A 26,932-nucleotide genomic window follows, 5' to 3' on the forward strand; every position below is an offset into this window, starting at 1 on the left:
TACAAAATCTGCTAGCACCTTGATCTTGTACTTCCCAGCTTCCAAAACCATGAGAAATAAATTTCTGTTGTTGTAAGCCACCAACTCTGTGGTATTCTGTTATAGCAGCCTGAACAAACTAGGATGGAACAAAACAGGATATTATTTCACCACATGCTACAAAATGGCATCTATGCAACTAATTTTGTTTGATAGATGAGTCTATACTGCTGACTGTTGTTGCATACTGCTTGACCATCCCTATTTTCCCTCCTGAGTCCCAGATCTGAGGTTCCTGAAGCCTCCTGGATAGCCTCTAAAAGTTCCTCAGACCCCTTGTACTGACCATCATCAAAGCTGGCCTCAATGTCTCTTCCAAGCCTGCCCCTTCTCCCTGGTTCCCATCTCAGGGACAGCCTCTTTGTCCTCCAGGACCTAGGACAGAGTCCTGGGCCTTTTCCTTAAATTCTCCCTTGCTCCCATTCCTTACATGGCCCACCATCCCCATGGTTCCAAGGCCTCCTGAGCATCTCTCCCACCTGCCCTTTCCTCTCCTTTCACAAACAGGCTTTGGTCCTGCACCATCTTCTTCTGCCCAGGTCCCTGGTCTATTGCCTCCCTGGTTCCGTCCTGAGCCATTCTCCACAGGGCAACCAGGGGCATCTTTGCAATATCTGACCACACCCTTCAGATTCTCAGCTCTGAGTGTCCTCTGATAATTCTCAAACTCAACAACATGACCTCAGTGACCTTGCCTGCTCTGGAGCTGTCTCACCATGGACAAGCTGGTCTGGCTATCTTCTTTTTTGTCTCTTCAGAGTGTATGTCCCCTGGACCTCTACTCCTAGAGCAGGGCAGTGGAGAGGGGTGGTCAGAGGACTTCTAGAGTCACTATACTTGAGACCTTTGCGGAGGGGCTGGAGTTGAGCCCACTGGTTGGACAGGGAGTGGAGTACAAAGGTACATTTGCTTTTTGCCCTTCAGCTTCCCTTTCCTATTTTTGATAACACATTGTCTTTATAAGAACTGCCCTTACACACACACACACACACACACACACACACACACACAAGAACATGAGATTAAGATAATACTGAATCCCTTAGACCCAAGGATGGGCTCTGATTGGCTCAAACCGCTCAAGGTCAAATCCCTCTGGCAGTGTAAGTGAAAAGCTTATGACCCAACCCCTTCCAATCAGAGTGACTAACAGGATTGGCAGCCTAGAAATGTTGGACTGCAGCCTTTTCTTCCTATGGACAATGAGACACATGGATGTGTAGCTTCAGACTGTGAGGAAGGCTGTCCTGAAGTCAGAGACCACACTCAGAGCTGGGCAGAGCAGGAAAAGCTACAGAGAAAAGGAGTGAGAATCCTGTGGATACTGAAGACTTCTGGATCAAACTGTACCTGGAGCTGCCTTGGCTGGTGCAGCTCAGTGGACTGAGTGCCAGCCTGAGAACCAATGGGTCACCAGTTCAACTCCCAGTCAGGGCATGTGTCTGGGTTACAGGCCAGGTCCCCAGTAGGGGGCGCGCATGAGGCAACCACACATTGATATTTTTCTCCCTCTCTCCCTTCCTTCTCCTCTCTCTAAAAATAAGCAAAATCTTTTAAAAAAAACTGTGCCTGAAGCTTATCTTGACAGAACCCATATATTATCATTTCCATTTGGACTATTTGAAGATTTTGCTAATTGCAACTAAAATAAAGATCCTAACCTCTCTAGAGTCCCCTCCTTAAGCTCAACACCATATTGGTGTTGATATTCAAAAATATTTAATGACTGGTACTAAATCTAAGCACTGAACAACCAGAACAGACTTTAGGCCATAGCAATGGGCCTGGGTCATGGAGGACCTTGCTGAACTGTAGGGAGGTTGGGGCACCCTGGGGAGAGGCTGAGTTGGCAGGCACACAGAGAAGCTGCTATTTACCAGATGGCACAGAAGGATTTTGGTATTTTAATAACCTGTGAGTGGCTGTATGATCTGAAGGAAAATGAAAATTCAAGCAAAACAGAAAGGAAGGCTTGGGATGGGTAACAGGTTGCATTTCTGAGTTGGCCCAGGAAATAAGGAATGAAGGTGGGCGGGGCAGGTAAGAGGCTCAGTTCAGTGGCTTCTTCACGGTTTCATCAGGTCTAGCCTTATTCTCTTCTGCCACCTTATAGCCATCCTTGGAGCCAACACTAGATTTGGTCTCAGATGTGATGCTGAAGTCTCTGGAAGAGGAGCTGTAAGTGTAGAAGGATTCTGAGGTGACGATGTTGTTGATCTTCCAGCGAAGGAAGTTGCAGAACTTCATCATAAGGGGCAGCAAGAGGCAGATGATGATGTAGAAGGTCACCACGCTGAGAAACACACTGGCTGAAAACTGCAAGCACCAAACCACAGGTGTGGATGGGCAGCCTGGCGGAGTCTGTCCACCCCATAGGTCAGCTCCTAGGCAGCCACTCACCATAAGGATGAAGAAGGCCCGCTTGGCACTGAGTGGAAGCCCATGGATATGCAGCAGGAAGATGAGCTGGTGGTCACAGTATGTGCTGTTGTCCACACCTCTGATGGGGGGAAGAGGTCCATGACTGGAAAAGAGTCAGGCACCCCATAGAGAGCCCCTGACCCCACCTGGGCCACGTGCTTGGCTTACCTGTTGCTCACCAACACCTTGAAGAAGAATTCAGGGGCGAAGATGCTATGGGGAACGGTGTCATGACATGGGGAATTCTCCAGACACAGCCACCTGGGGGCCCACATTCAAGTACTTGTGCAGCACATCATGCCTACCATGTGACAACCCTTGATTTCTACCCCCACCCCCAAAACTGGGTGAGCACCAACTAGGCACTATCTCATTCCTTCATCCCTGATTCACTTCTTCATTCTTTCATCCAAGAAGACGTCTGAATGCCTACCAAGTGATAGGCCATTGGTTTACCCTTTCATTTCCTCCTGCCTTTTCATGTCCGTCTGTCAATTCCTCTTATTATGCATTCACTTAGATTATGGATTGTATACCTGTTACGTGCCAACTCCCCACTTACTCCTTGCTGCCTTCTTTCCTTTATCCCACAAATACAGCTTGAGTACCTACTAGTACAAAGTCACATCTTTATTCATTTACTCTTTTCTTTTTTCATTTATTCAACAAACACAGGTTGAATGCTGACTAGGTATAAGTTGGTTACTTTGCTCATTCACTCATTCTGTCTGATGCTCATGGCATCATTTTCTTCTTTTCAATAAATCAAAAATAGTAATTGAGCCCCTATACCTCCATCGTTTTTATTCATCATTAAGACCTCTGTTCAAATGTTAGTAATGCCTACCATGAATTCATTAATTTGCTCATTGTCTCATCCCACAAATATTATGTTAAGTTTATTTAGAATCTGGACCTATAAGGGAGACAGACCCCATAGTGGGCAGAAACAGCCCAAAGGGATCAGGGCTGGGATGGGGACACAGGCAGAGGGGTCAAGGCTGAGATGAGAGAACAGGCAGAGGGGTCAAGGCTCGATAGGATAGCACAGGAAGATAGGAGCCAACTGTCTCAACTAGAACAGTCAGAAAAATCCTCCTAGATAAAGAGACATCTGATATAAGGCCTGAAGAAACAGTAAGAGGGACTGGCACCACAGACAAGAGTGTCCAGCTTGTGTCCAGGTCAGTCCCATTTGAGGAACACAAAGGTGGTCCATATGGCTTGGGGGTTCACAGAAGCAGGAGAAATTGGTCAGGCCCGAGAGACAGATTGTGGACAGGTGGGTGATAAAGAGGCCGGCAGCCAGGATGTGCACTTACTCAATGCCTAAGCTCTGGTGGGACAGAATGTTGAAGGCTGAATCTTGGGTAGTTGTTGCATTCTTGGTAGTCCAGATGAGGCTGTCGGTGCTGTGGAAGACCACTGTAAACTCAGTAGAGGACCCAGAACCTCAGTGAGGGCGGGCCTCGGCTGCAGACTGATGCAGAAGGTGGCCAGCATGTGAGCAAAGGGGGTCTGGGTTGGAGCCTTTGGTGAACAGGGCAAGAGTTTGTGGGACCCTGGGAGCCTTGCTGTGGGTGGGGCCTGAGATACTGAGGTAGGTGGGGCTTGCAAGGAGTGGGAGATCTGTGGCTGGGAAGCTGAAAGGGTCTACAGGGGAAGGAAGGCCCTATTACAGCCGGGTCGCAAAGGGATTACTTGTCCAGGGGGCTGTTGAAGCGGTAAATCTCTTCCTCGCTGTATTCCTTGATGGTGTCCAGGGTGGGCCCGCCGCCCACCACCTTCAGAACATAGCTGCCAGGAGCAGAGGTGCACAGCGACCAGCCTCAGTGTCCTGAGTCCTGCGTCACATCTACCCCTCCTGCCCTCCTACCCCTTCCCATCAGCCACTGGCTTGGCCATGCCTTTACCTGCCCTGAAAACTGCCAGAGTCTCCTGTCACCATATCTTGGATCAAGAAGAAGGGGTAGAAGACTGTGGGGTGGGAAGAGGGTGAGGCCAGGAGAAGAAATTAGCCTGGCCTGAGAAGTGGAGGGTGGTAAGGGGAGAAAAGAGAGAGGGGGGACCAAGGGGAAGAGCAGAGAGTGGGTGGGGAGGTAAGCAGGCAGAGAGGGCAAAGTGGTAGGACAGAGGACAGTGAACAACGCAGAGGAGGGGCCTGGACACGCACTGTCACGGAAGAGGAAGCAGGGCATCTCAGAGTCCGGGTAAAGGCAGTTAAAGTAGTGTTTGTTCTGTAAGCGGTTGTACTGCAGCGTGTAGGTGACGTCAAAGGCCAGACGCTTGCCAGGTGGGCAGCCGATAAGCAATGGCACCATCAGATTGCCCTGAGTGGGAGGAGAAAAGCCTCACCTGGGAAGTAGGAAAGGGAGAACACCCCTCCTCCCACAGATACCTTTCAGGCTCACCCTCATCAGGGTGCTACCTTCCAGGCTCACCCTCATCAGGGTGCAATCTAATCATTATTTTCCTTAAATCAATACTTTAATAACTGCAGTTACTTATGTAGCTTTCACTGTGTACAAGGCACTAGTGTTCTCAGCGCCACATATTCAAATTCATTAGACTGTCCAAACAGACTTGTATGGTAGAGACTATTAATATTTCCACTTTAGAGATGGCAAAGTGAGGCACAGAGCGGTCAAGCAACTTATTTACTATCCAAAGCCAGATCGCTGTTAAGTGGTAGAGCTGGGACTCAAACTGGGCCAGGTAGTTTCCAGCTGTCTGCAGAAAAAGACATAAAAAACGAGTAACACCTACACCTATGGAGCACCCAACTCCTAGTCAGACTTTATAGGGCTGGAGCTGGGCCTGAATTTTCAAACAACTGATCTGGGGGAGCATGGGTTTTATGAGGAAAGTGCAGCCAGGATGGAAGATTAGGGGCCAGGGGTCAAGGAATCCGTGACATTGTCTTCAGAATGTCAAAGGGACATGGGCATCCGGAAACCATAGTCTGGGCTTGATGGCAACTGTGGAGAGGAGTTGGTAGCCATAGATTAAGCACTTCTCACGCTAGACTTGCCCAAAGATTACACCTACGAGCCACTCACTCACTGGGAGTATAATGGGCATTTCCAAGTCTATATATCCACAACCCATCTCAATGGCACCTCATCCTTCTATGTTCAGGCTAAAAGCCTTGGTCTCATCCTGGAAACTTCTTTCTCTCACCCCCACATCCGGTCCACTTGGATAGCCTATGTCTCTAGACTTCAAAATAGAGCCATTCTTTCCTCCACCCCTCAACTCCTTTGCTTCACTCTTGCCTACCTAACCTTGTTGCCTACCTAATGTAATCCTCCCTGGTCTCCCCCGCCAAACATTGCCTACATGTCCCCCACCTGCAACTAGAGGGACCCTGTGAACACTTGTCAGTCCTCTGCTCAGAGCCCTCCCCTAGAATGATCTTGCTCACCATTGCCCATTAGGCCTCAGGTGATCTGCCCCATCACCATGTTCACTTCATTTTCACCACTTTCCTCCCTGCTCCCCCTGATCCAGCCACAATTACCCATGTTCCCTTAGTCTTAACAGATGAAACATGCTCCTGCTTCCAGCCCTTAATACCCTCTGTTCCCTCTCACTGGAATGACTTTTTAGTATATAACCACATAGTTCACTTACCCTCCTCCCCCAAGTCTGCTCAAATGTTTCCTCCTTGGCCAGGCTTTCACTGAGCCATCCAATGGCAAATGCTGACATACCCCATGCCCCTTGCCTGCCTTTTTCTCTCTAGCACTCATCACCTCTTAACACACAACATCTTATTTATCTTGCTTATTGTCCAACTCTGTTGTGGGTTGAATTATGTATCCCAAAGATATGTTGGGAGTCCTAACATAAAGATATGTTGAAGTCCTAATCCCTTGGTACCTGCCAACATGACCTAATTTGGAACAGGGTCTTTACAGATGTAATCAAGTTAAGATGAGGTCATACTGGATTAGGCTGGATCCTAATCAAATGACTGGTGTCCTTATAAGATGAGGGAAATTTGGACACAGACACAGGGAGATGGCCTTGTAAAGGTGAAGGCAGAGACTGAAGTGATGCGTCTACAAGGCGAGAAATTTCAAGGATCCTGAGAACCTGCAGTGGGACCAACCCTGATTTTAGACTTCTGGCCTCCATAACTCGTAGAGAGTCAGCTTCTTAGTCTGTGGAGATTATGGCAGCCCTAGAAATGAATACACTCCACCCACTGGAACATCAGCTTCACAAGGACAGAACTTGTTTGGTTTGTTCACTGATGTAACTCCAGCCCTTAAAATAAGGCTGGTGTGTAGCAGGCACTCAATAAATAGTGGTTGAATTAATAAGCTTTTCACACAGGGAATGAAACCTGTTCCTGGTCTACCCCCTGACCCCAGCCGCATCTGCCCTGGAGGTCCATCTTTGGAGCTAGCCTGTTAAGAGACACTCCAAGCCTTTATTCACCTAACCAATTTGACTGAGCACCTATTACATATAAATTCACTTCTTACTTCCTTTATCCAAGATATTTACCATATTTTTCAGACCATAAGATACACCTAGGTTTTAGAGGAGGAAAACAGGAAAAAAAATTGAAGCAAAAATGTGGTAGAATATTTAATAACATAAATAACATAATATCTCACCAATATAAATGTAAAGCTACATTCAGACTATAAGATACACTCCCCTTTTCCTCCCAAATTTGGGAGAAATCATGTGTCTTATAGTCCAAAAAACACGGTACGTATTGAGAATCCACTGCTTATCAATTGGTTCCCATATCCATTTTTTCCAGGATGGGAGCTACAGAGAGGCTCTAGGCCTTCCCAGTACACATGCCTCCTGACCTGGTCATCTGGGGGTGGGGAGAGAGGGGGACCTAGAAGCTGGCAGGCTGAAGCCTGAGAATACAAAGAAAGGAAACCTCAGACTATCTTCAGCACCTCTGTTTCCCTGTGTTTTTTGCTTTATCATTGACTTTTTTAAAAACTTAGTTTTTAGACGGATGACATGGTCACATACGGGTATATGGAGAACACACCTGTGTGCACACACACACACACACAGGGCGAAGTTTCACTCCTACTCCTATCCTCCAGCTGTCCTGCCTCTCCTTCATCCTCAGAGTAGGGAACAACCCTGAGTACTTTTTTGTCCATTTTCCCCAAGTTTCTTCATGTAAATAAAAGCAGACATGAATATATGTTCTCAGAGAATCTTTCTCACGCTAATGTTTTGCCTACATTGATGTGTACCCTGCTTTTTTTTTTTAAGAGTAAAATACACTTTGGAGACCATTCCACATCAGTATATGGAGATCCATCTTCCTTTCCTTTCCTTTCCTTTCCTTTCCTTTCCCTTCCCTTCCCCTTCCCCTTCCCCTTCCCCTCCCTTCCCTTCCCTCCCTCCCTCATAGTTTTCCATTGCATGGATGCACCATAGCTTATTTAACCACTCCCCTATGCATGAACATTTAGGTTAGTTTTGACCTTTTGCTGTAAGTGTGTTATAAATTTCCAGAAGGAATCTTCCAGATCAAAATGGGGGTATTAACTTTGACCCTCTGGGGTTATGATAAAGAGGAAAATAATGCATAATGCTAAGCACAACAAAAACCCCTTATGGAACCTGAGGTGAGTCACTCTACCCTGCACTTGACTCAGATTACCTTATGTAATCCAAGGTATTGGGACTGTTATAACCCCCATTTTTACTGCCCTGGGTCATACTAAGCCAGATGGAGGAGCACCTGGGTCTGTCTGTTGATTAGTGGGCAGAGAAATGGGTGAGAACAAGGCCTCTGGGCCAGGTCCCTCCTGTACCACTTATCAGCTCCCTGGGTTACTCTGAGGAGAGGTCTGCCACCTCTCTGAGCCTCAGTGTCTGCCTGTGTGCAAAGGAGATATTGCATGTGTGAGCAAGTGAAGAACCAGGGACGCATAGGAGTGAACAAAGACCATGTGAGTGGGTAAAGGAAGAATGATGTGGGAAAAGTGCCAAGCTGACCCACATGGTGCCTTTGTGCCAGCTGGAAAAGGAAGCCTGTGTCACAGATACTTTACTTCCCCCTGCAGAAAAGTATCAGAAGAAACACACAAGTTTGGATGCAATCTATATCACTGTAAAGGCAGACCTTTCCAAAAACGGGAATGGAGGAAAGAAGTGAGTGAGTGGGTGGGGGTGCCAGGGGAGCATACAGAAACTACACCCAAACCCTTCCCTCCCAGCACAGGGCCCAGTACCCCAAGGTCCAATACTTGCATGCGGGGCCCCTGGTTCGTGTTCTGGAAACAGTGCCCAGATGATCCCACAACCTGTGAGCAGGAGCAGGTGATGCAGGTGTGTTCCACCGGCCCAGTCTTTTCCCTCACCCTGCTTCCCTCCCTTCCAGGTTTGGACTGCACCTTGACCAACATGGAAGTCTTCATGGGATCATGTCCACTAATGCCATGGTCAAAGCACACCTTTTTGTCCCTGAGTGTAACCTGGGCGTGGGAGCAAAAATGAAGGGGTCAGCAGGCATACCCAAAGATCCAGGGATGGGTCAAGAAACCATGAGCTTCCAACAGGTCCACTGCCCAGGTAAATCTGCCCCTATACCTCCTCATCACCTGGTCTCACCAAAAAAAGCACTGAGTTGCGATTAATAAGGATGTTCTGCTTCACCTCCACCTCAGTGCAGTAGGGGTCAGCCAGCACCACGCCTAGGTCCACCTGGCTCTGCAGCCGGAAGGTGTTGCCTGCCCGAAGCACTGGCGGGATTAGGGCGAGACCCTGGGATGGTGCCCAGGTCCCCGCCCCCCGCCCCGCCCCCGTCATTGCTGCTCCGATTCTACTCAGGCCCTGCCCACAGACCAGGCTCGGGCTTCGACTTGAAGGAGTGGCCCCGGGCAGTCATGAAGACGGAGAAGCGGTAGCTGGTGCCCTTATCCAGGAAGATGCGCTCCGGCAGCTGGTACTCCGCCTTGAGGTCGTAGATCTTTTCGTAGTTGGTCATGTCAATGTGCACATTACCCGCACTTTGCCAGTTGCTCGCCAGGTAGTAGTAGTAGTCCTGGGGCATGGGAAGCAGGACAAAGTCAGCACCCAGAGAGAGGAAAGGTGCGAGGTGGGCAGGGGTGTCCGGGGTCGCCCTTCCCCCAACTCGAAACCCTCCCCATGCACCTGGTCCTGTTTCTTGTTCTTCCACCAGCGCCAGGTGGAGTCGTGCACCGGGTCTGCGTAAGGCTGCAGAGACCACCAGCATTGTGAGGGCAAGGTGGGGTGGGGAAGAGCGTCACAGGAAAGCGACATTCCCAGACCCCTTCCCAGCCTCAGACCCTGCCCCTAACCCAAAGCAAAAGATCACACCCTGGCCCGTCCTTTCAGCCCAATGGCCACACCTGCAAAGCTATCTCCCACAGCCCTGCTCAAGCCCCCTGCCCCCGTCCCCACTTGGCCTCAGGCTCTAGGAGGCCTGCTGTGTTCCGCTCTCCGCAGTGGTTCTTCCAGCCCCACAGACCTAGCCCTCTTTCCGTGCCTCCACAGTCCCCTCTCAGACAAGCCCTGGCCTGGGACATGCCCAGACACCAGGCGCCCACCTTGTCATACTTGGAGTGCAACCAGAGCAGGTAGTAGAGGAGGCCCTGATAGACGGCGAGTGAGTTCTCAGTGTGGAAGCCGGAGGACTCCAGGATACCTGGAGGCTGTGCCCGGTACCGCTCCTGGCGCGTGTACATCTGTGGCTTGGGCAGGTCCCGCAGGCGCATCACCGTGAAGGGGCAGAAGTTGGTGAAGGAGAGCCTCAGGTGACTCCTGGGCAGTGGTGATGGGGGTTAGCGGCTTACTTTGCCCAGTCCTGTGCCCCAGGAGCCTCCCCAAATCTAATCCTGCCCTGCCCTTCTTCCTCAGCTTCAGCCCCTGGTAACCCTGGACACATTCCCCTGGAGTCCCTGGGTCCCTTAGACCAGGCTTGGGCCCCATCCCAGCCTCTCCTCCCCTTCCTAACAGTCCTTCCACCTCCCCTTCCTCCACTGCCACTCCCTGGGCTCCTCTGTAGGTGACCAGAAGGATTATTATTAAAAGCAGTAAAATCTAACAGGTAGTATCCCTCCATTTAATCCCGAGGTGGCTCCCCGGAACCCTCAATACGAACTTCAAGTTCCCCCCTAGGACCATTGGCTGACCTTGCTTGTCCTGCCACCACCACTATGCTTTCTCTCAGTTCTCAAACACCCAGTATCCTCCCCTCCTCTTTGCCTTTGTATGAATGGCTCCCCCTGTCTAGAACACTTTTTTCTATTTTATTACCTAGCCAATGCTTCCTCACCCTTCAGGTCATGGTCATGCACATCTTCCTGCTTGAAGCCCTCCTTGATGCTCCCTCTCCCCAAACTGGGTTAGGCCCCTCCTTTGAGTTTCCATAGGCTGTGACCTTCTCCATCATAGCCCTGAGGTCATCAGTTGGGGATGGCTTGATCTCCCTCCCACCCCCTCCAGAACAGGGAGCTTTGTGCAGGAAGTGCTTGGGGCTCTCTGACTACTGCTGTGGTTCATCAGTATCTTCTCACCTTTGCCTCGGCAAGAGGTATCGTCTGCTGAGCTGCTGGTACATGAGGAGTTGCTCAATGGGCACAAGCCTCTTGACAATCTGGCCCTCATAGCTGTTTAGAAGGTACACCAGCTGCAGTGGGAAGGCAGAGCCAGTTGAGCTGGCATAAGCCACCCTGTCGCTCCCCCATACCTCCCCACAGCCCCTACATTGAACCTGGTACAAACTGCGGTCTTCAAAGAAGAGGGTGATCATGGTCTCCTTGGGGGCATAGAGAGAGGACTTGTGCATCATTTGTAGGCTGACATACAACTCCCAGGCATAGGATGGGAACAGCTTGTACATCCGATAGCTTCCTTCCAGGAGGTACCAGATCTGGGGGGTAACAGCCAGGTGTGTGTGAGAGCCATGGGGACCTCTGACCCCTCTCCTCCTCTACAGAGTGTGATGGCCCCATTCCTTGAGGGGTGAGGCTTGGGAGCTCACCTCCAGCTGGGTCAGGTAAGCTCACATCCCTTCTCTCTATAGTGCCAACTCTCTGCTTCCCAGAACCCACCACCTCTGCTTCCAGCCCCCACTCATCATGATAAATTTCTTCATTGTTTCAGTCTGCTTGACTTTCTATTACTTGCAACTTAAGCATTCCTAATACATACACCCCTAATTGTTGGGGTCCCCAGGGCCAAGCTGTTTTTCTTCACACTCTTTGCATTCTCTAGGGTCTCACCATCACTTCAGCGTCAGTTTCCCATCTCTACACTGATGCTCACCCCTCCCCCCAGCACATTTGACTCTAGACCTCACCACCTCCTGAGCCTCAGCCTAGAGGATCCCCTCCAATCTTCAGGATGCCCCCTCCCTATGTGGCCTCCTCTGTGAGGCCCTTCCTGACACACAAACACTCAGCCTGGGTCAGGCCCCTTCTCTGAACATTTACGGGTACTGACTTCCTTGCTGCGGACTGACTGCTCTCGACTGCCACTGTCTGGGAATGAATCTGCCCTACCAACAGGCTTGTCACCCTATGAAGGCCACTGTGTCCCCAGCACTGGGTCAGGCATTCAGGAAGTGCTTCTTATTTATGAAAGGAACGTCTGCATGATGAAACCAATGTGGGCCCCCTCTGGAGATCAGAGCAGAAAACTCTGAGCACAGGTGCTTCTCTCTGTTGAGGGACTCTGGAAAAGACACTTTGCCTCTTTGAGTTCCAGGGTTCTCAGCTATAAATGCAGCTTCTGCTGCCCTTCTCCACAGTCCCTGAGGGGGTTCCTTCTGTTTGGCCTCCTTACCCTCACAGGGGAAGAAGGGAGACCTCCAGGGTTTAGGATGGGCAGAGATGAAGTGGGGAGAGGGGCCGGGCACCCACCTCCTCTGTCTCTGTGACAACAGCTATGTCCCCATGGAACGAGTTGACCAGGTACTGGATGGACAGCTCCTTGGGGAAGTCTGCCAGGTAGATGTAGTTTTCATTGTCATAGCTGCAGGGGTAGAGATGGAAGCTAAGGATGCCTAGGCAAGGCCCCTGGAGGATATCTGCTTCCCGTGGCTCTGGACTGAACATGACACGGGAGCTGTTTCCTCACTTCTCCATTAGCCTTGTGAGAACATGCAAAAGAAGCCTGGGATTCTAGCTTCTTTCTGCCCCTGACTCCAAACCCTCTGGGTGACCTGCCCATCTGTCAACAGGAGCATTTGCCAACCAGGCACTTTGCCAACAGCCCATGAAGTTGGCTCAGAGGCTCCTACTTTTCCGAGGAATTAAAATGTCCTAATCTGCCCCAGACAGTACTGTCTGTTGCCCACATAGGTTGAGACCTCACATCGGGTTCCCATAGCTTCACCCATCCTAGCTCCCATCACCCCAGCCTGTGTTTTCCCCATCACAGTCCTTATAACTTCTGGACTTGGGCAAACTGAAAACTTGGTGACTTCAGAAAGGGCCTCCACCCTGATGGGGCTGGGGAAACAGAATATGTGCGACCCCCTACCTCTGCAGGAGGAAGTTGCCCCAGATGAACAGCAGGTTGTTAAATGGGTTATAGGACATGCCCTTAGGCACCATCGAGAAGTTGGTGTAAGACTCTGTCCCTATGAGCATCAGGAACTCCAGATCTCGAGCTGGCCAAGACAGAGGCCGAGGCCAAGGCAGAGGCAGAGGCAGAGTGGTCACAGCAGTGAGGTGGGATCACCTGGTCCCATCCTGGCCCCCACCCACCTTGGAGGTCCCCTTCTGCCTGCCCCTCCTACCATCAGGAATGAATTCCGGGATGGTGTAGAGAATCTCCAGGTTATCAGTGGCTATAGGTGAAAAGAACACAGCAAAATCTCCTGAGGCCCCAAGCTCTCTGAAACTGAGCAAATCACCAGTTTCCCAATCCCTCCCAAAAGCCCTCCAATGGCTTCCAATTTGGGCTTCTTGGCTCTTATTGTTTCTACATGTGAATTATAAAAAGGTGCTGCCTCTGAGATGATACAGCCCTGTTAGGGCTCAGGACTCGCCTCCTCTGGCTCCTTGGCTGGGGAGTGTGGTGCACAGCCTGTACAACTGCACATGGCAGCCCTCTTCTCAGTTCAGGTAAAATAAAAACCAGATCTTCTGACTATAAGCCACAGGCCCTTCCAGATCTGGCTTTTCCTCACTCTTTAATCAGCCTCCCTTCCATTTCCCCCAGTTCTAGTCACATTGACTTCCTCTCAGTTTCCCCAGCCCACCAAGCCTGTTCTCCACCACTACCCCTTACCCAGGAGTGACGTGAGCTACATCTCCCTCCCGTTGTCTGCTGTGCACACAACCTCCCCACCTGGAGTGCCCCAATTACCTAGGTTGAAGCTGGCCACCAGGAAATGCTTCTTGGCAGTGTCGTCTACAGTCTCCACCAGCAGCAGTAGATAGTTGTCACCCTCGATGTATATGGCCCAGGTTATAGAGCAGACGGCAACTGGACGGGAAGGGGTAGGTCCACAGCAACCCCTGACCCAGCCCCCTATCCATCACCTCATTCCTCTCTGACTGCCACCCCTACCCCATCCCTGTAACTCTGCGCCTCTCCCCAAGACACTGACTATCCTTTCCGATGACCTCCTCCACCCTTCCCTGTTCTCCCATACCCCAGATCCTCATGCCTGCCCACCTCAGACCTATGTGGGAGATAGGTACCTTCTATCCTTTCACACACGGACTTCTTCCTGGGCAGCATCTCGAAGGACACATGGCCATCTGTGGAGAAGGGCAGGTCCATGCTCAGGTCTTTCCCATTCCCAGCCCAACAGTAGTAGAATGCCTGTGCCCTACCCCCCTCCTTAGGCCTGTGGATTCCAGGGGACAGGTCTCACGCTTTGGCGTTTCAATCACTAACACCTGGTCTATCAGAGTATGCCTTTCTCTCTCTGGTCACAGTATTTGGCTCAGGTCAAGGAATGTGACCTAGAATCAGCCAATCAGAGTGCACCCTGAGATTCATTCTAGTGTTAATGGGGAAGAGGTTGCTCTCATTCTCCTGGGATGATTCAAGCTGGTGAAAAATGATCCTGAGCTCCTGGGAGCCATCCTAAACCTCCCAGGAGGAGCAGTTACCTGAAAATGAAGCTAAATCACAGGGCTCATAATACTTAACCCTTTTCTAACACTCATGTCCCTAGCACCGTTTTAAGACCTTTACAGATGCCAACTTATTTCATCTTTATATCAAACAATGAAGCAGATACTAGTAGTATCATTACCCCCATTCTACTGATGAGAAAATGAGGTCGAAGAGAGAGGTTAAGTCACCTGTCCAAAACCACAGGTGACTTGGGTTGAGTGTATTGGAGCAATCTCTCTCCAGACCTGTGTCGTAATCACTATACTATACTACCTTACCAAGAGACAGTCTTGATGATATACCCTGTGAGACCCTGGATTCAGCTATGCCTGAGGTTGCCAACTTGTCTTTTCATTTATAAGTCCACAAATTCTTTATGCCTAAATGAATTTCAAATTGGGCTTCTGCCTGCTGAAATCAAACAAGTCATGCAAGATACATAATACACCCCAAGAACTATCTCTACAAATACCTAAACCCATTCCCGCTCAGGCAACCTCCAGCTCAGTACCCCTTCGGAAGGCACATGGTGAAGGGTGAGGGCCCAAGGTGAGAATTCTTGGAGGTGACAGGGCATAAAGGAGTCTCTTGGGCTGCCAGAGGCCCCACCCTTACCAGTGATGGTCCCAAAGTGGACGTAACCTTCGTGCTTTCCAACTGTGAGAGCCATGATGTACTCGGAGCCATTGCTGTGAAAATGCACGGGGCACAGCTTCTTGATGCACTCGTGGGGCAGTACACGCACCCAGTTCTCTGTAGAGCCAGCATGGGGCCTCAGGCTCAGGTGTTTGGACCTGGGCTCCCATCCACATTTTCCTGGCCTTGGTGAGCCTGTTACCATTTCCTCTCCCTGGAGCAGCTGCTCAATGTGGTGACCAAGGGACTCCTGGCACAGGGACCCGGTTGCCTTTAAGAAAATCCTCCTGGCTCACATTCTGTCCATGAGGTTCAGATTAGGCTTGATCCCACCCTTCCATTCCCCTGGTCAGAGTGATTGGTTCTGAACTGGGCATGTGACTAAACAGGACAAATGAAGGACAGTCCCAACTTACAACCATTAACAAAGAGATGCCCTTCCCTGGGGCCCCTGAGGATATAAAAGTCTGCAGTTGCTGGGTGAACAGGAAGTCACCATGACTACCACAGGAAGGCCTAACAGCTACAGTGAGTCCCTAGATCCAACTATGCCTGAAACCAACATGTTCCTGGGTTTTTCAGCCATCTAAGCCAAAAAACAACCCCTCCTTTTTTTTTGGCTTGAGTCCATTTTAATTTGATTCCTCCCACTGTCCAAGTGCCCTAAGTAAGGAAGGAAGAAAAATGAACTTTTAAGAACATGTGTTGCCCTGGCTGGTATGGCTCAGTGGATTGAGTGCTGGCCTGTGAACTAAAGGGTTGCTAGTTCAATTCCCAGTCAGGGCACATGCCTGGGTTACGGGCTGGGTCCCCAGTGGGGGGCGTGCCTGAGAGGCACCCACACATTGATGTTTCTTTCCCTATCTTTCTTCCTCCCTTCCCCTCTCTCTGAAAATAAATAAAATCTTAAAAAAAAAGGAACTTCAGATTTCTTTAAAAAAAAAAGAAAAAGAACATGTGTTAACTAATGAATATAGATGACAAGTTTCTGTGACCGTATAAGTCCAGGTGACCCTGTATCTAAATGACATCTCTCATTTGGATTGGGGGAAAACCTAGAAGAACTAGGGGAGCTTTGGTATCACTTAAATGATGAAGCTGAATCAAAAGCCTTTCCTTTCCTCTCTGATCAGTCACTTTCATGGCTTTGCCTCTCCAACAGCCCATCTCTCTCTCCAGCTCACTCTCTCTCCCCCTCCACCCATTTTTCTCTCTGACCCCTATACCTCTTCCCACCCTCACTCCCAATTGCTCTCTCAGTATGTCTCTCTCAGTAAGCCTTTCTCTGTCTTTCTGACACTCACTCTAATGCCTGTTTGAGTGTGTGCATGTTCATGTGCATGAGCTTGTCTGTCTCTCTGCTCCTGCCTTCACTCTCACCCCTCCCGCTTCCCTCAGCTGGTTCACAGTTCCTGGGAAGGTCTGGATGAAGGCCTCACCCTAGCACTTGAGAAGCCCCTCCAGGATGGGCAAGATGGTTCAGGACCTTGGAAAGTCCCTCCAATACCCCTTTCTCACCAAAGGCAATTCCAGTCCCAGGTACCAATAGATGGGTTCACTCAGACAACCCCTGGGGCTCCAAAAGGCAGTCCCCTTGTCTGATGCCACAAACCCTCAGGCACGTGACCTGGCCACAACCCCCTCACCGCTGCCATGGTCGCTCTCGTGGAGTGTGATATAGGTGCCTGTAAAATAGTAGACGAGCTGGTTCTGCCGAATGAAGAGGGTGCTCTCTGTGGCAATGGCGTCGTAGATGGTAGCGGTGAAGATGGACTGGGGGCAGTAGAAGGAGCCTACCCAGCAGCTGTCAATGCTCAACTGCAGAGGAGCAGAGCCAGTGGTGAGCAGGTGGCCTTGGCCTCAGCCCCCACATCCTGCCTTGTGGGGAGGCTCCTCCTCTGACAACTGCTCAGGATGGATATATGTAGCTACCTCCAGGGTGCCCTCCCTACTCATCCTGTAGCAGTACCTTAGTGGCCAAACTTGCTCAACATGAACCAGGAAAGCGGGACCCAGGCAGAAGCTTGGGGCTTTGTGTGCTCCCTAAATTTAAGAAGTGTACAGTGTATTCAATGGTGCTAAGCAGTCCCTGTTCCCCAGGCGCCTGAGAGTTGGATCCAAAGATCCCATGCTTGGCCCCAGCACATTTTTAATAATCCTATTCTACCATGAACACAACTGGGCAGTCAGGCTGACACTATCTGAATTCACTGACTGATCGCTAACACTGGCAGTATCAACAGTGAGAGAGTACCACCAATGAATGCCTAGAAGAGTGAATCTAAATTTAACCAAGCTTCTAGAGTTCACTACCAGTTTATTGGCAATATAGGGTGTGATGGGCTAATTGTGTTCCTTTCCCAGTTTATATGTTGAAGCCCTAACCCATCAATGTGACTATATTTGGAGATAGGACCTTTAAAGAGATAATTAAGGTCCAATAAGGTCATAAAGGTAGGGCTGTAATCCTATTAGACTGGTATTCTCATAAGAAGAGGAAGGGACACCAAAGATCTCTCTATACTCTTGCACACAAAGGCCATGTGATGACACAATAGAAGATACTTTCTGCAAGCCATGGAGAGAGGTCTCATCAGAAACCAACCCTGCTGACACCTTGATCTTGGACTTCCAGCCTCCAGAACTGTAAGAATAGAAATTTCTATTGTTTAAGCCACCCAGTTTGGTACCTTATTATGGCAGCCTGAGCTGACAGGGCCAGATGAACAAGTGAATTGATTCCATGAAGAAGCAAGCAACCAAATACTATAGGGCAAAAAGCCTGATTTCTTATTTATTTGTATTTTTTAAAGAAATTTTAAATTACTTTATTGTTGTTCAATTACAGTTGTCTGCATTTCCCCCCCCACCACACCCCCTCACCCCAGCCAATCCCACCTCCCCACCTTGCTTCTACCCTCCCCCTTGGTTTTTTTAAATTGCCTGAAAAAAGGTGGTTGCTAGGGGATAGGACCACAGGAGCAGGGACCAGACTTACAGTTGAGAAGGGCTATAAGAGATGTAACAACCAAATGCAATGTATTGATCCTGCTTCAAACAAACCAACTTTAAAAGACCTTTTTTAATACTTGGGGAAAATTGACTATTACCAGATTTTAGGTGATATTAAGGGGTTATTGCTAATTTTTCTGGGTATTATAATAGCATTGTGGTTTTATTTTTTAAAAGTCCTCATGTTAGAGATACTTCCTCAAGTATTTCAAGAATTTACAGGTGAAATGGTGTGATAGTGGGTAATTTCTTTAAAACACTCCAGGAAAAATAATGATGGGTAAAAAAAAGGCAAAATGTTGATAATTATTGAAGCTGGGTTCATTGTACTATTCTCTCTACTTTCGTGCCTGATTGAAATTTTCCACTAAAAAGTGAAAATTTCCACTAACTTTTCCAAAAAGTAGAAATCAAAGCAAAACTCACAGCTGCTGAAATTTTACCTAGTTAAGGAGAACATAAACATTATCACTTCCACTGCCCTATTCAGCATCATAAGAATGTCCTTGAAAATATTATTTCTAAAAATGTCTGGTAATTCACTCAGACTCTAACAGAATAGTAAAAAGCTAGGAAAATTCCTGGGCAAGTGGAATGGGGAAACTGAGGCAAAATTACACAAGGTCAAACAGTTTGAACAGCATATAGCCAGCTTGTGGTGAATTGCAAGACCTATCTCCCCTCACCTAGGCACTTGAGAGTATATGGTTTACACCTCTCCTCCTCGGCCAAATACATAGTTTAAATCACCCTGGTCTGGGAGATAGAGAACAGAGAACCAATTAATGTCATATGTGCCAGCTCAAACCAAGCACAGATGATGTCAGGGAAACAAATAGCAAAAACCCTATTAAAAGCCAGACAGACCCAAGATAAAAGCAAAACAGTGTAGCGGACCAAAGAATAATTCCAAAGCCTCCCCTAAGATTCTCACCCACAGAAAAAGGATAAAAAGCCCTCAGGACAAAGATTCATTGGGGGCTCACTCCAGAGCATGCCTATACCCCTTCTCAGGCATGAACATTTTACTTTCTCCTACATTCTAAGGGTCCCCTCAAAACTTGCAGCCAGGGGAGCATTAGGCAGTGGCGGCTCATCCAGGCTTACCCCCTGATCCTGTCTTTGAGGCCCTCTTTTCTCTGATTTCCCAGCGATTTAACAGCAGCCCCACCTTGGCTCACTCCTTTCCTATAACATCTTTGGGAGCCAAAGCAGAGCACCGCCTAGCCTCTCTCCTGTTATTCTCCTGTTACTTCTACCCTAAGTCCGTCCTTAGTTTCACTGTCCCCAGCTTTAATAAATGTACTCTCACAATCAATCATCTGGACTTGTATTATAAAATCTTTCCTACATAATGTCAAGAACCCACACACTATAGGCTGGCCTGAGGCAGAACCCTTTGGGCCAGTCCCTGTCCAGTAACAAGACTACAGAGGTTGTTGCTATGCCTGGTGAGACTAACCTTTACCCGCCAAGTCTGTCATTTTGATTACCTGGCATACTTAATGTATTTCACTGTAAATGTTTGAAGTGATACCTATTTTCTGAAAGAAATACTTGGAAATTTTTTTTGTTAAGCTAGAAAAGGTTCACCAAACCTCTCTTCTCACAAACACATGAGGAAAAGAAAAGCTGTGAATCAGCTGGATTTCTTATTTGAACAAAGTCTGAGAGTGCTGACTCATTTAATTCAATAAACAGTATGTTGGGTTTCCCTGGCCACAAGATTGAGCCAAGATGGGTAAAAACAGCATGAGACACACCCATTGAAAGGAATCTTTTAATTTGGGGGTTAGGGAATAATGGAAATATCTTCTCCACCGGATGTGTGCCTGAGAAAATGCATCCTCTGCAGTTGCAGAGGACAAAGCTGTTTTGAGCATAAAGTCAATACTGAAGAATCAGGTTCAATAGCTAGAGAGAGAGCCCTGGCTGGTATGGCTCAGTGGATTGAGTGCCAGCATGCAAACCAGAGGGTTGCTGGTTCAATTCCTGGTCAGAGCACATGGCTGGGTTGTGGGCCAGGTACCCAATATGGGACATGCAAGAGGCAACCACACATTAATGTTTCTCTCCCCCTTTCTCCCTCCCTACCCCTCTCTCTAAAAATAAATAAATAAAATCTTTTAAAAAAAGAAACCACTTTCTTTTTAAAAAGAGAGAGAGAGATGGAGAGAAACTCAGCTTTGGTGACACTGAAGTCCTGGGTCAAGCTGAACCTGAAGTCCTGAATATTTCCATTACATAAACCAACAAACTTCCTCTTCTACTTTTGGCAGAGGGATCATTAACCCCCAATCTATTTCCCCACATTCTTTGTTAATTGAGTTTTACCAGGAGATGTGCCGCACAGGTAGAAATTATATATTTCCCAGCCTCCCTTGCAGTTGTGTTAGATAGGACATGGGTATCGAGGTCTGGTTCTTACTAAATGCTATTTTTGCTAATGGTTAAAAATGGAACACAGTTTATTATGCAGAAAAGCTGTAAACAGGATGTACCTGACAGGAACCTAACCAGGTAAATGTAGACAACAGCCAAGAAGAAATCAATATGTAATTGACTAAATAGTATATGTAATCAATGGCTAAGCCTCCCTTCGGGGACACAGAGCTTTAGATTTGAATCCCCCATCCCCTTTACTTGCTGCAAATAAATAAAACTACCCTGTGATAACCTCCTCCTCTTCAGTAGAATACCCCAAGCAGTGGATATGACCAACTAACTAATTCCTCACTAATGGAATACGAGTGAAAGTGCAACTTTCTTAAGAGAAAATAGCTTGCTCTCTACTTCTGCCCTTTCCCTTTCCATTGGCTGGAATATGAACATGGACAGGGCCCAGCTTCAGTCAAACAGATAGGTACCTGGGAGGCTTCTGGCTAAGATGAAAGTATAGGTAGATACCCTTCACTTCCTTGCACAACCAAAAGGATAACAAGCAATTTAAAAACAAAAATCAACTGTAAGTGCCAGAAAATCAATCTGTATGGAAGTCCAACAATCAAGGAGTTAAAGAAGCATTCATCCAGACTGATTGGAGGGATGGAGATGGGCAGCCAGGGTGGAGAGAACCAAGGTGGTGGCTGGTGGACAAGGATATTCCACATTCACATGTGAATAAGCTGGGGGGAACAACTGGGGAGCCAGACAGACCACCCTGTAATCCAGGGTTCCAGTGCACGAAACTAAAGCCTCAAAACCTCTGGCTGTAAAAAACCTGTGAAGGTTGTGGTTGTGGGAGAAACTCCTAGTCTCACAAGGGAGTCCATTAGAGGGGCCCACTGGATCCTAGAACATACACAAGCACACCCACCTGGAGTCAGCATGAGGGGAGAACCTGAAAGAACACAATCCATTTGTGGGAGGACAGGGAAGTGACTGAAAGCAGGAGAGAGCCAAGCAAGTAGCACTGTTCCCTCTGGGACCCCTCCCCCACATATAGCACAACAACGCAGGAAGATGGGTTGCTTCACCCTGGCAAATACCAAATGTTCCGCCCATTACAATGTAACAGGTACACTGAGACAAAGAAATATGGTCCAAAGGAAGGAACAGATTAAAACTCCAGGAAAAGAAGAAAGCCACAAGGAGATAGCCAACCTATCAGATGCGCAGTTCAAAACACTGGAAATCAGGATGCTCACAGAAATGATTGAGTATGGTAAAAAAATAGAGGAAGAAGTGAAGGCTATAAAGAGTGAAATAAAGAAAAATATATAGGAAACTTCTAGCCAAGATGGAGGCATAGGTAGTTACTCTTTGCCTCCTTGCACAACCAAAAGAAGGACAACAACAAATTTAGAAAACAAAAAATAACTAGAACTGTCAGAAAATCAAACTGTATGGAAGTCCAACAACCAAGGAGTTAAAGAAGAAACATTCATTCGGACTGGTAGGAGGGGCAGTTGGAGACATGCAGCCAGAGTGGAGATGATGCCCAGCAAGGCAGTGGCTGGAGGACTGGGAAGGCAAGATAGCAGCTGACAGCCTTACATTTGCATGCAGATAAATCAGGAGGAACAACCAGGCAGCAAGACAGACTGTGCAACCCAGGGTTCCAGGACTGGAAAAGAAAGCCTCAAAACCTCTGGCTATAAAAACCTGTGGGGGTTGCGGCAACAGGAGAAACCCCAAGCCTCACAACAGTGTTTATAGGAGAGAACCACAGGGTCCTACAATGTGCACAAATCCCACCACCCAGGAATCAGTACCAGAAGGGACCAATTTGCTTGTGGGTAGCAGGGGAAGTGACTGGAAGCAGAACGAGAGCCTAGCAAGCAGCATCACTCCCTCTCAGGCCCCTCCCCCACATACAGCACCACAACTAAGCAACCCAGATTGCCCCACCCTGGTGAATACCTAAGGCTCTGCCCCTTACTATGTAACAGGTGTTCCAAGACAAATAAATACAGCCCAAATGAAAGAATAGATCAAAACTCCAAAAATAGAACTAAGCAATGAAGAGATAACCAACCTATCAGATGCAGAGTTCAAACACTGGTGATCAGGATGCTCACAGAAATGGTTGAGTATGGTCACTAAATAGAGGAGAAAATGAAGGCTATGCAAAGTAAAATAAAGAAAAATTTACAGGGGACCAACAGTGACAGGAAGGAAACTGGGACTCAAATCAACAAGCTGGAGCAGAAGGAGGAAATAAACATTCACCCAGAACAAATGAAGAAACAAGAATTTGAAAAAATGAGGAGAGGTTTAGGAACCTCCAGGACAACTTTAAATGTTCCAACATCTGAATCATAGGGCTGCCAGAAGAAAAGGAAGAGCAAGAAACTGAAAAGTTATTTGAACAAATAATGAAGGAAAACTTTCCCAACCTGGTGAAGGAACTAGACATGCAAGTTTGGGAAGCTCAGAGTCCCAAAGAAGTTGGATCCAAGGAAGCACACACAAAGGCACATCATAATTATATTACCTAAGATTAGGGATAAGGAGAGAATCTTAAAAGCAGCAAGAGCCAAAAATCTATGGTACATTCACACAATGGAATTCTATGCAGCAGAAAGAAAGAAGGAGCTGCTATCCTTTGCAACAGCAAGGATGCAGCTGGAAAACATTATGCTAAGCGAAATAAGCCAGGCAGTGAAAGACAGATACCATATGATCTCACCTTTAACAGGAACCTAAACAACAAAACAAAGAAACAAGCAAAATATAGTCAAAGACACTGAAATAGAAGACAGGCTGACAGTGACCAGAGGAGAGAGGGGAGGGAATTTTAGGGGAGAATGAGAAGGGTTTACAGGAACAAATATAAAGGTCACATGGACAAAAACTAGGGGGCGGCAGGTGGAAATGGCAGGAATGGGGGGAGGGATGGGTGGGTCAGCTGGAATGGGAGTAAAGAACAGAAAAATGTACTTGAACAATGATTAAAATAAAATTTTTAAAAAAGCAGCAAGAGAAAAGGAAACAGTTACCTACAAAGGAGCACTCATAAAACTATCAGCTGATTTCTCAGGTGAAATCTTACAGGCAAGAAGGGGCTGGAAAAAAGTATTCCAAGTTATGAAAGGGAAGGATCTCCATCCAAGATTGATCTATCCAGCAAAGCTTTCACCTAAAATGGAAGGGCAGATCAAATGCTTCCCAGATAAGGTCGAATTAAAGGAGTTCATCATCAACAAGCCCTGATTATATGAAATGTTACAGGAAGTTATCTAAGAAAAAGAAGAAGATCAAAACTATGAACAGTAAAATGACAACAAACTCACAATTAAATAACTGAACCTAAAACAAACAAACAAAGCAAACAACTAGAACAAGAACAGAATCACAGAAATGGAGATCACATGGAGGGTTATCAGTGGGGAGGGGGTTGGAGGAGTTTGGGGGGAAAAGGTACAGGGGATAAGAAGCATAACTGGCCCTGGCTGGTGTGGCTCAGTGGATTGAGTGCCAGCCTGCAAACCAAAGGGTCTCTGGTTCAATTCCCAGTTAGGGCATCTGGGTTGTGAGCTAAGTCCCCAGTAGGGGGTGCACAAAAGGCAACCACATATTGACATTTCTCTCCCTCTCTTTCTCCCTCCCTTCCCCTCTCTCTAAAGATAAATAATTTTTTTAACTTTTAATAAAAGAAACATAATTGGTAGGCATAAAATACACGGGGAGGTTAAGAATAGTATAGGATATGGAGAAGCCAAAAAACTTATATGTATGACCCACGGACATGAACTAGGGAAGAGTGGAGGGAATGCTGGAGGGAGGGGGTATGCAGGGTGGAGGGGGATAAAGGGGAGGAAAAAATGGAGAACTGTAATACTAGAATCAATAAAATATACTTAAAAAATAAAGACAATACAAAAAAAAAGAAAGATCAGTACCTGGTGCCTACAGAATGGTGAAGCAACCAAAGGGAAGGGACATGGCTTTCTCACTTCTAGACTATTACGAGAATGAGCAGTAGCACCTGTTTAAGCTATTCCCTTCCTGTGAGGGGTCTCTTTGTCACATCTAACCTGACCAACACATTGCTGAGGAGTATAATACAGCATGGGGGATTTCTGTGGAATCCTAGGGGTGGTCTGGAAGGAAGTAGTGAGGTGAAATGGGAGGAAGAAAAGGAGAGGAGACAGCAACATGGGAGAAATCCTCATGATTAAGAAAGAGAATAAATGTTTACTAGGGTTATATCCTCTTTCATATTGTTCCCTTTATGAACATCCCATTGTGTGATGTCCTTTCTCTTACAAAAACGTTTTAGAGTCTATTTTGTCAGATATAAGTATTGCTACTACAGCTAGTTTTTCCCTTTCCATTTGCATGAAATATCTCTCCCATCACTTTACTTTTAGTCTGCATATATCTTTCATTTTGAGGTGGGTTTCTTGGAGGCAGCATATATACTGGCCTTGTTTTCTTATTCATTCAGCTATCCTCTGTCTTTTGATTGGAGCACTAAGCCATTTATATTTAGAGTGATTGTTGATAGATACATATAATGCCATTTTATTTTTTTAAATATTTTCCTCTTTTCTTTTTCTTTTTCTTTTTCTTCCTCTTGGAGCAAGCCCTTTAACATTTGTTGGAGTAATGGTTTGGTGTTCACAAACTACTTTAGCTTTTTCTCACGTGGGAAGCTCTTTATTTCTTCTTCAATTTTAAATGATAGCCTTGCTTGGAAAAGTAGCCTTGGTTGTAGGTCCTTGCTTTTCATCACCTTGAATATTTCATGCCAACACCTTCTGGCCTGAAATGCTTCTGTTGAGAAATCAGATGACAATCTAATGGGAGCTCCCTTGTATGTAACTAACTGCTAATCTCTTGCAATTTTAAAGATTCTCTCCTTGTCTTTAAACTTTGCCATTTTAATTATGATGTGTCTTGGTTTGGGTCTCTTTGGGTCCATCTTGTTTGGTACTCCCTGTGCTTCCTGACACTAGTGTGTCATTTTTCTTCACCAGGTTAGGGAAGTATTAGTCATCATAATTTCTTCAAATAGATTCTCAATTCCTTACTCTCTGTCTTCTCCTTCTGGTACCCCTATGATGTGGATGTTGTTATGCTTCATGTTGTCCCATAGGTTTCTTAAACTCTCCTAATTTTTTAAAATTCCTTTCTCTTTTTGCTGTTCTGCCTGGGTGTTTTTTCCTACCTTGTCTTCCAAATCACTGATTCAAAGCCTCTACTTCATCTAACCTACTGTTTATTCCTTCCAGTGTATTATTTACTTCAGATACTGCATTCTTCATTCCTGACTGGTCCTTTTTCATGATTTCTATGTCTTTTTTTCATCCTTATAATCATTATTCTAAACTCCATATCTGATAAATTGCTCGCCTCCATTTAATTTAGTTCTTCTTCTGGAGAATTCTCTTGTTCATTCATTTGGGGCCCTTTTCTTTGTCTTCCCACATTGGCTGCCTCTTTGTGTTTGTTTCAATGTATTAGGTAGATTTGCGAAGGCTCTGGTGCAGACCAATGTCAGACATTGCCTGTGATAGTTCCTGGGCAACCTGTTTGGAGCTATCACCAACCCATAACTTGTGGCTCCCTCTGCTGGATCTGGGTGTGTGCTGAAGTGACCAAGCCACACACCAAGGCCAGATTTTAGCAGCTCTAGGCCTGCAGAAGTTCAGCTAAAGTCTCAGAGCTCCCAGAGATCTGCCTCTGCCTGCAGGCTTTTATTAGGCTTGATCTCTGAAATAGCCTCCAGCTGCACTCCTCAGCAGCCTGGCCTTAGTTCCATATGGTGGGCAAGAGGGATTCCTGTGCGTGGAGCTATTGCTTCCCCTTAGTTTGATGCCACTTGGAGGGGAGTGCTCTGCTTGAGAACGACGGCTTCTGCAGTATGGGGAATGACTCAGCACAGTGATCCTGGTAGCTGACCCTTCAGCTTTCTCCCGAGAGCCTCCAACCTCAGACTCTCCTCGCATGGCTCTAGTCCACTTTGCCCTTTCAGAGCCTAGGGGTAAGTGGCTGCAAACGACATTTTGTGTGTTGGTCCTTTAAGAGGCTCTGTGCATCTTTGCCATTTCCCATCAGACAGAAACCCAGCAGTTTTTCACAACCGGATGTTATTTGGGTTCCTTTACTGGTTCTGGTACTCTAGGCTGGGGAGCATGGCTTGGAGTTTGGACCCCACAATTTTCAAGGGGCAACCCCGACTGCTTAAATATCCCTCCAGAACTTCAGCTGCCGCCTGTGGAAGCCCAGCCAGCTCTCTTGGCCTCTTGGGCTACATGTCATTTGGGTCCCTACTCTACTT

The 26,932-nt window shown here is 47.3% G+C and overlaps 1 protein-coding gene across 1 annotated transcript in view; it reads right to left on the bottom strand.

The window, feature by feature from the left end:
* Positions 1-1,969: 1,969 nt before the first annotated feature.
* The window catches only part of CATSPERG (cation channel sperm associated auxiliary subunit gamma), a 39,851-nt gene continuing 14,888 nt past the window's right edge, over positions 1,970-26,932 (bottom strand). The window contains exons 8-29 of the mRNA XM_045846942.1: positions 16,839-17,010; positions 15,172-15,309; positions 14,133-14,192; positions 13,795-13,914; positions 13,223-13,273; positions 12,964-13,093; positions 12,342-12,453; positions 11,192-11,350; positions 10,995-11,107; positions 10,026-10,239; positions 9,610-9,672; positions 9,301-9,499; positions 9,067-9,185; positions 8,850-8,930; positions 8,703-8,759; positions 4,634-4,790; positions 4,374-4,437; positions 4,162-4,257; positions 3,783-3,872; positions 2,629-2,721; positions 2,440-2,539; positions 1,970-2,355 (exon numbers count right to left, since the gene is read on the bottom strand). Coding sequence (XP_045702898.1) covers positions 2,089-2,355; positions 2,440-2,539; positions 2,629-2,721; positions 3,783-3,872; positions 4,162-4,257; positions 4,374-4,437; positions 4,634-4,790; positions 8,703-8,759; positions 8,850-8,930; positions 9,067-9,185; positions 9,301-9,499; positions 9,610-9,672; positions 10,026-10,239; positions 10,995-11,107; positions 11,192-11,350; positions 12,342-12,453; positions 12,964-13,093; positions 13,223-13,273; positions 13,795-13,914; positions 14,133-14,192; positions 15,172-15,309; positions 16,839-17,010 — 2,655 coding nt within the window. The 3' untranslated portion in view covers positions 1,970-2,088. The remainder of the gene's footprint in view (positions 2,356-2,439; positions 2,540-2,628; positions 2,722-3,782; positions 3,873-4,161; positions 4,258-4,373; positions 4,438-4,633; positions 4,791-8,702; positions 8,760-8,849; positions 8,931-9,066; positions 9,186-9,300; positions 9,500-9,609; positions 9,673-10,025; positions 10,240-10,994; positions 11,108-11,191; positions 11,351-12,341; positions 12,454-12,963; positions 13,094-13,222; positions 13,274-13,794; positions 13,915-14,132; positions 14,193-15,171; positions 15,310-16,838; positions 17,011-26,932) is intronic.

The sequence above is a fragment of the Phyllostomus hastatus genome, unplaced genomic scaffold (assembly GCF_019186645.2).
Source record: "Phyllostomus hastatus isolate PE091 unplaced genomic scaffold, TTU_PhHast_1.1 phas_contig_5, whole genome shotgun sequence".
Classification (NCBI taxonomy): Eukaryota; Metazoa; Chordata; class Mammalia; order Chiroptera; family Phyllostomidae; genus Phyllostomus; species Phyllostomus hastatus.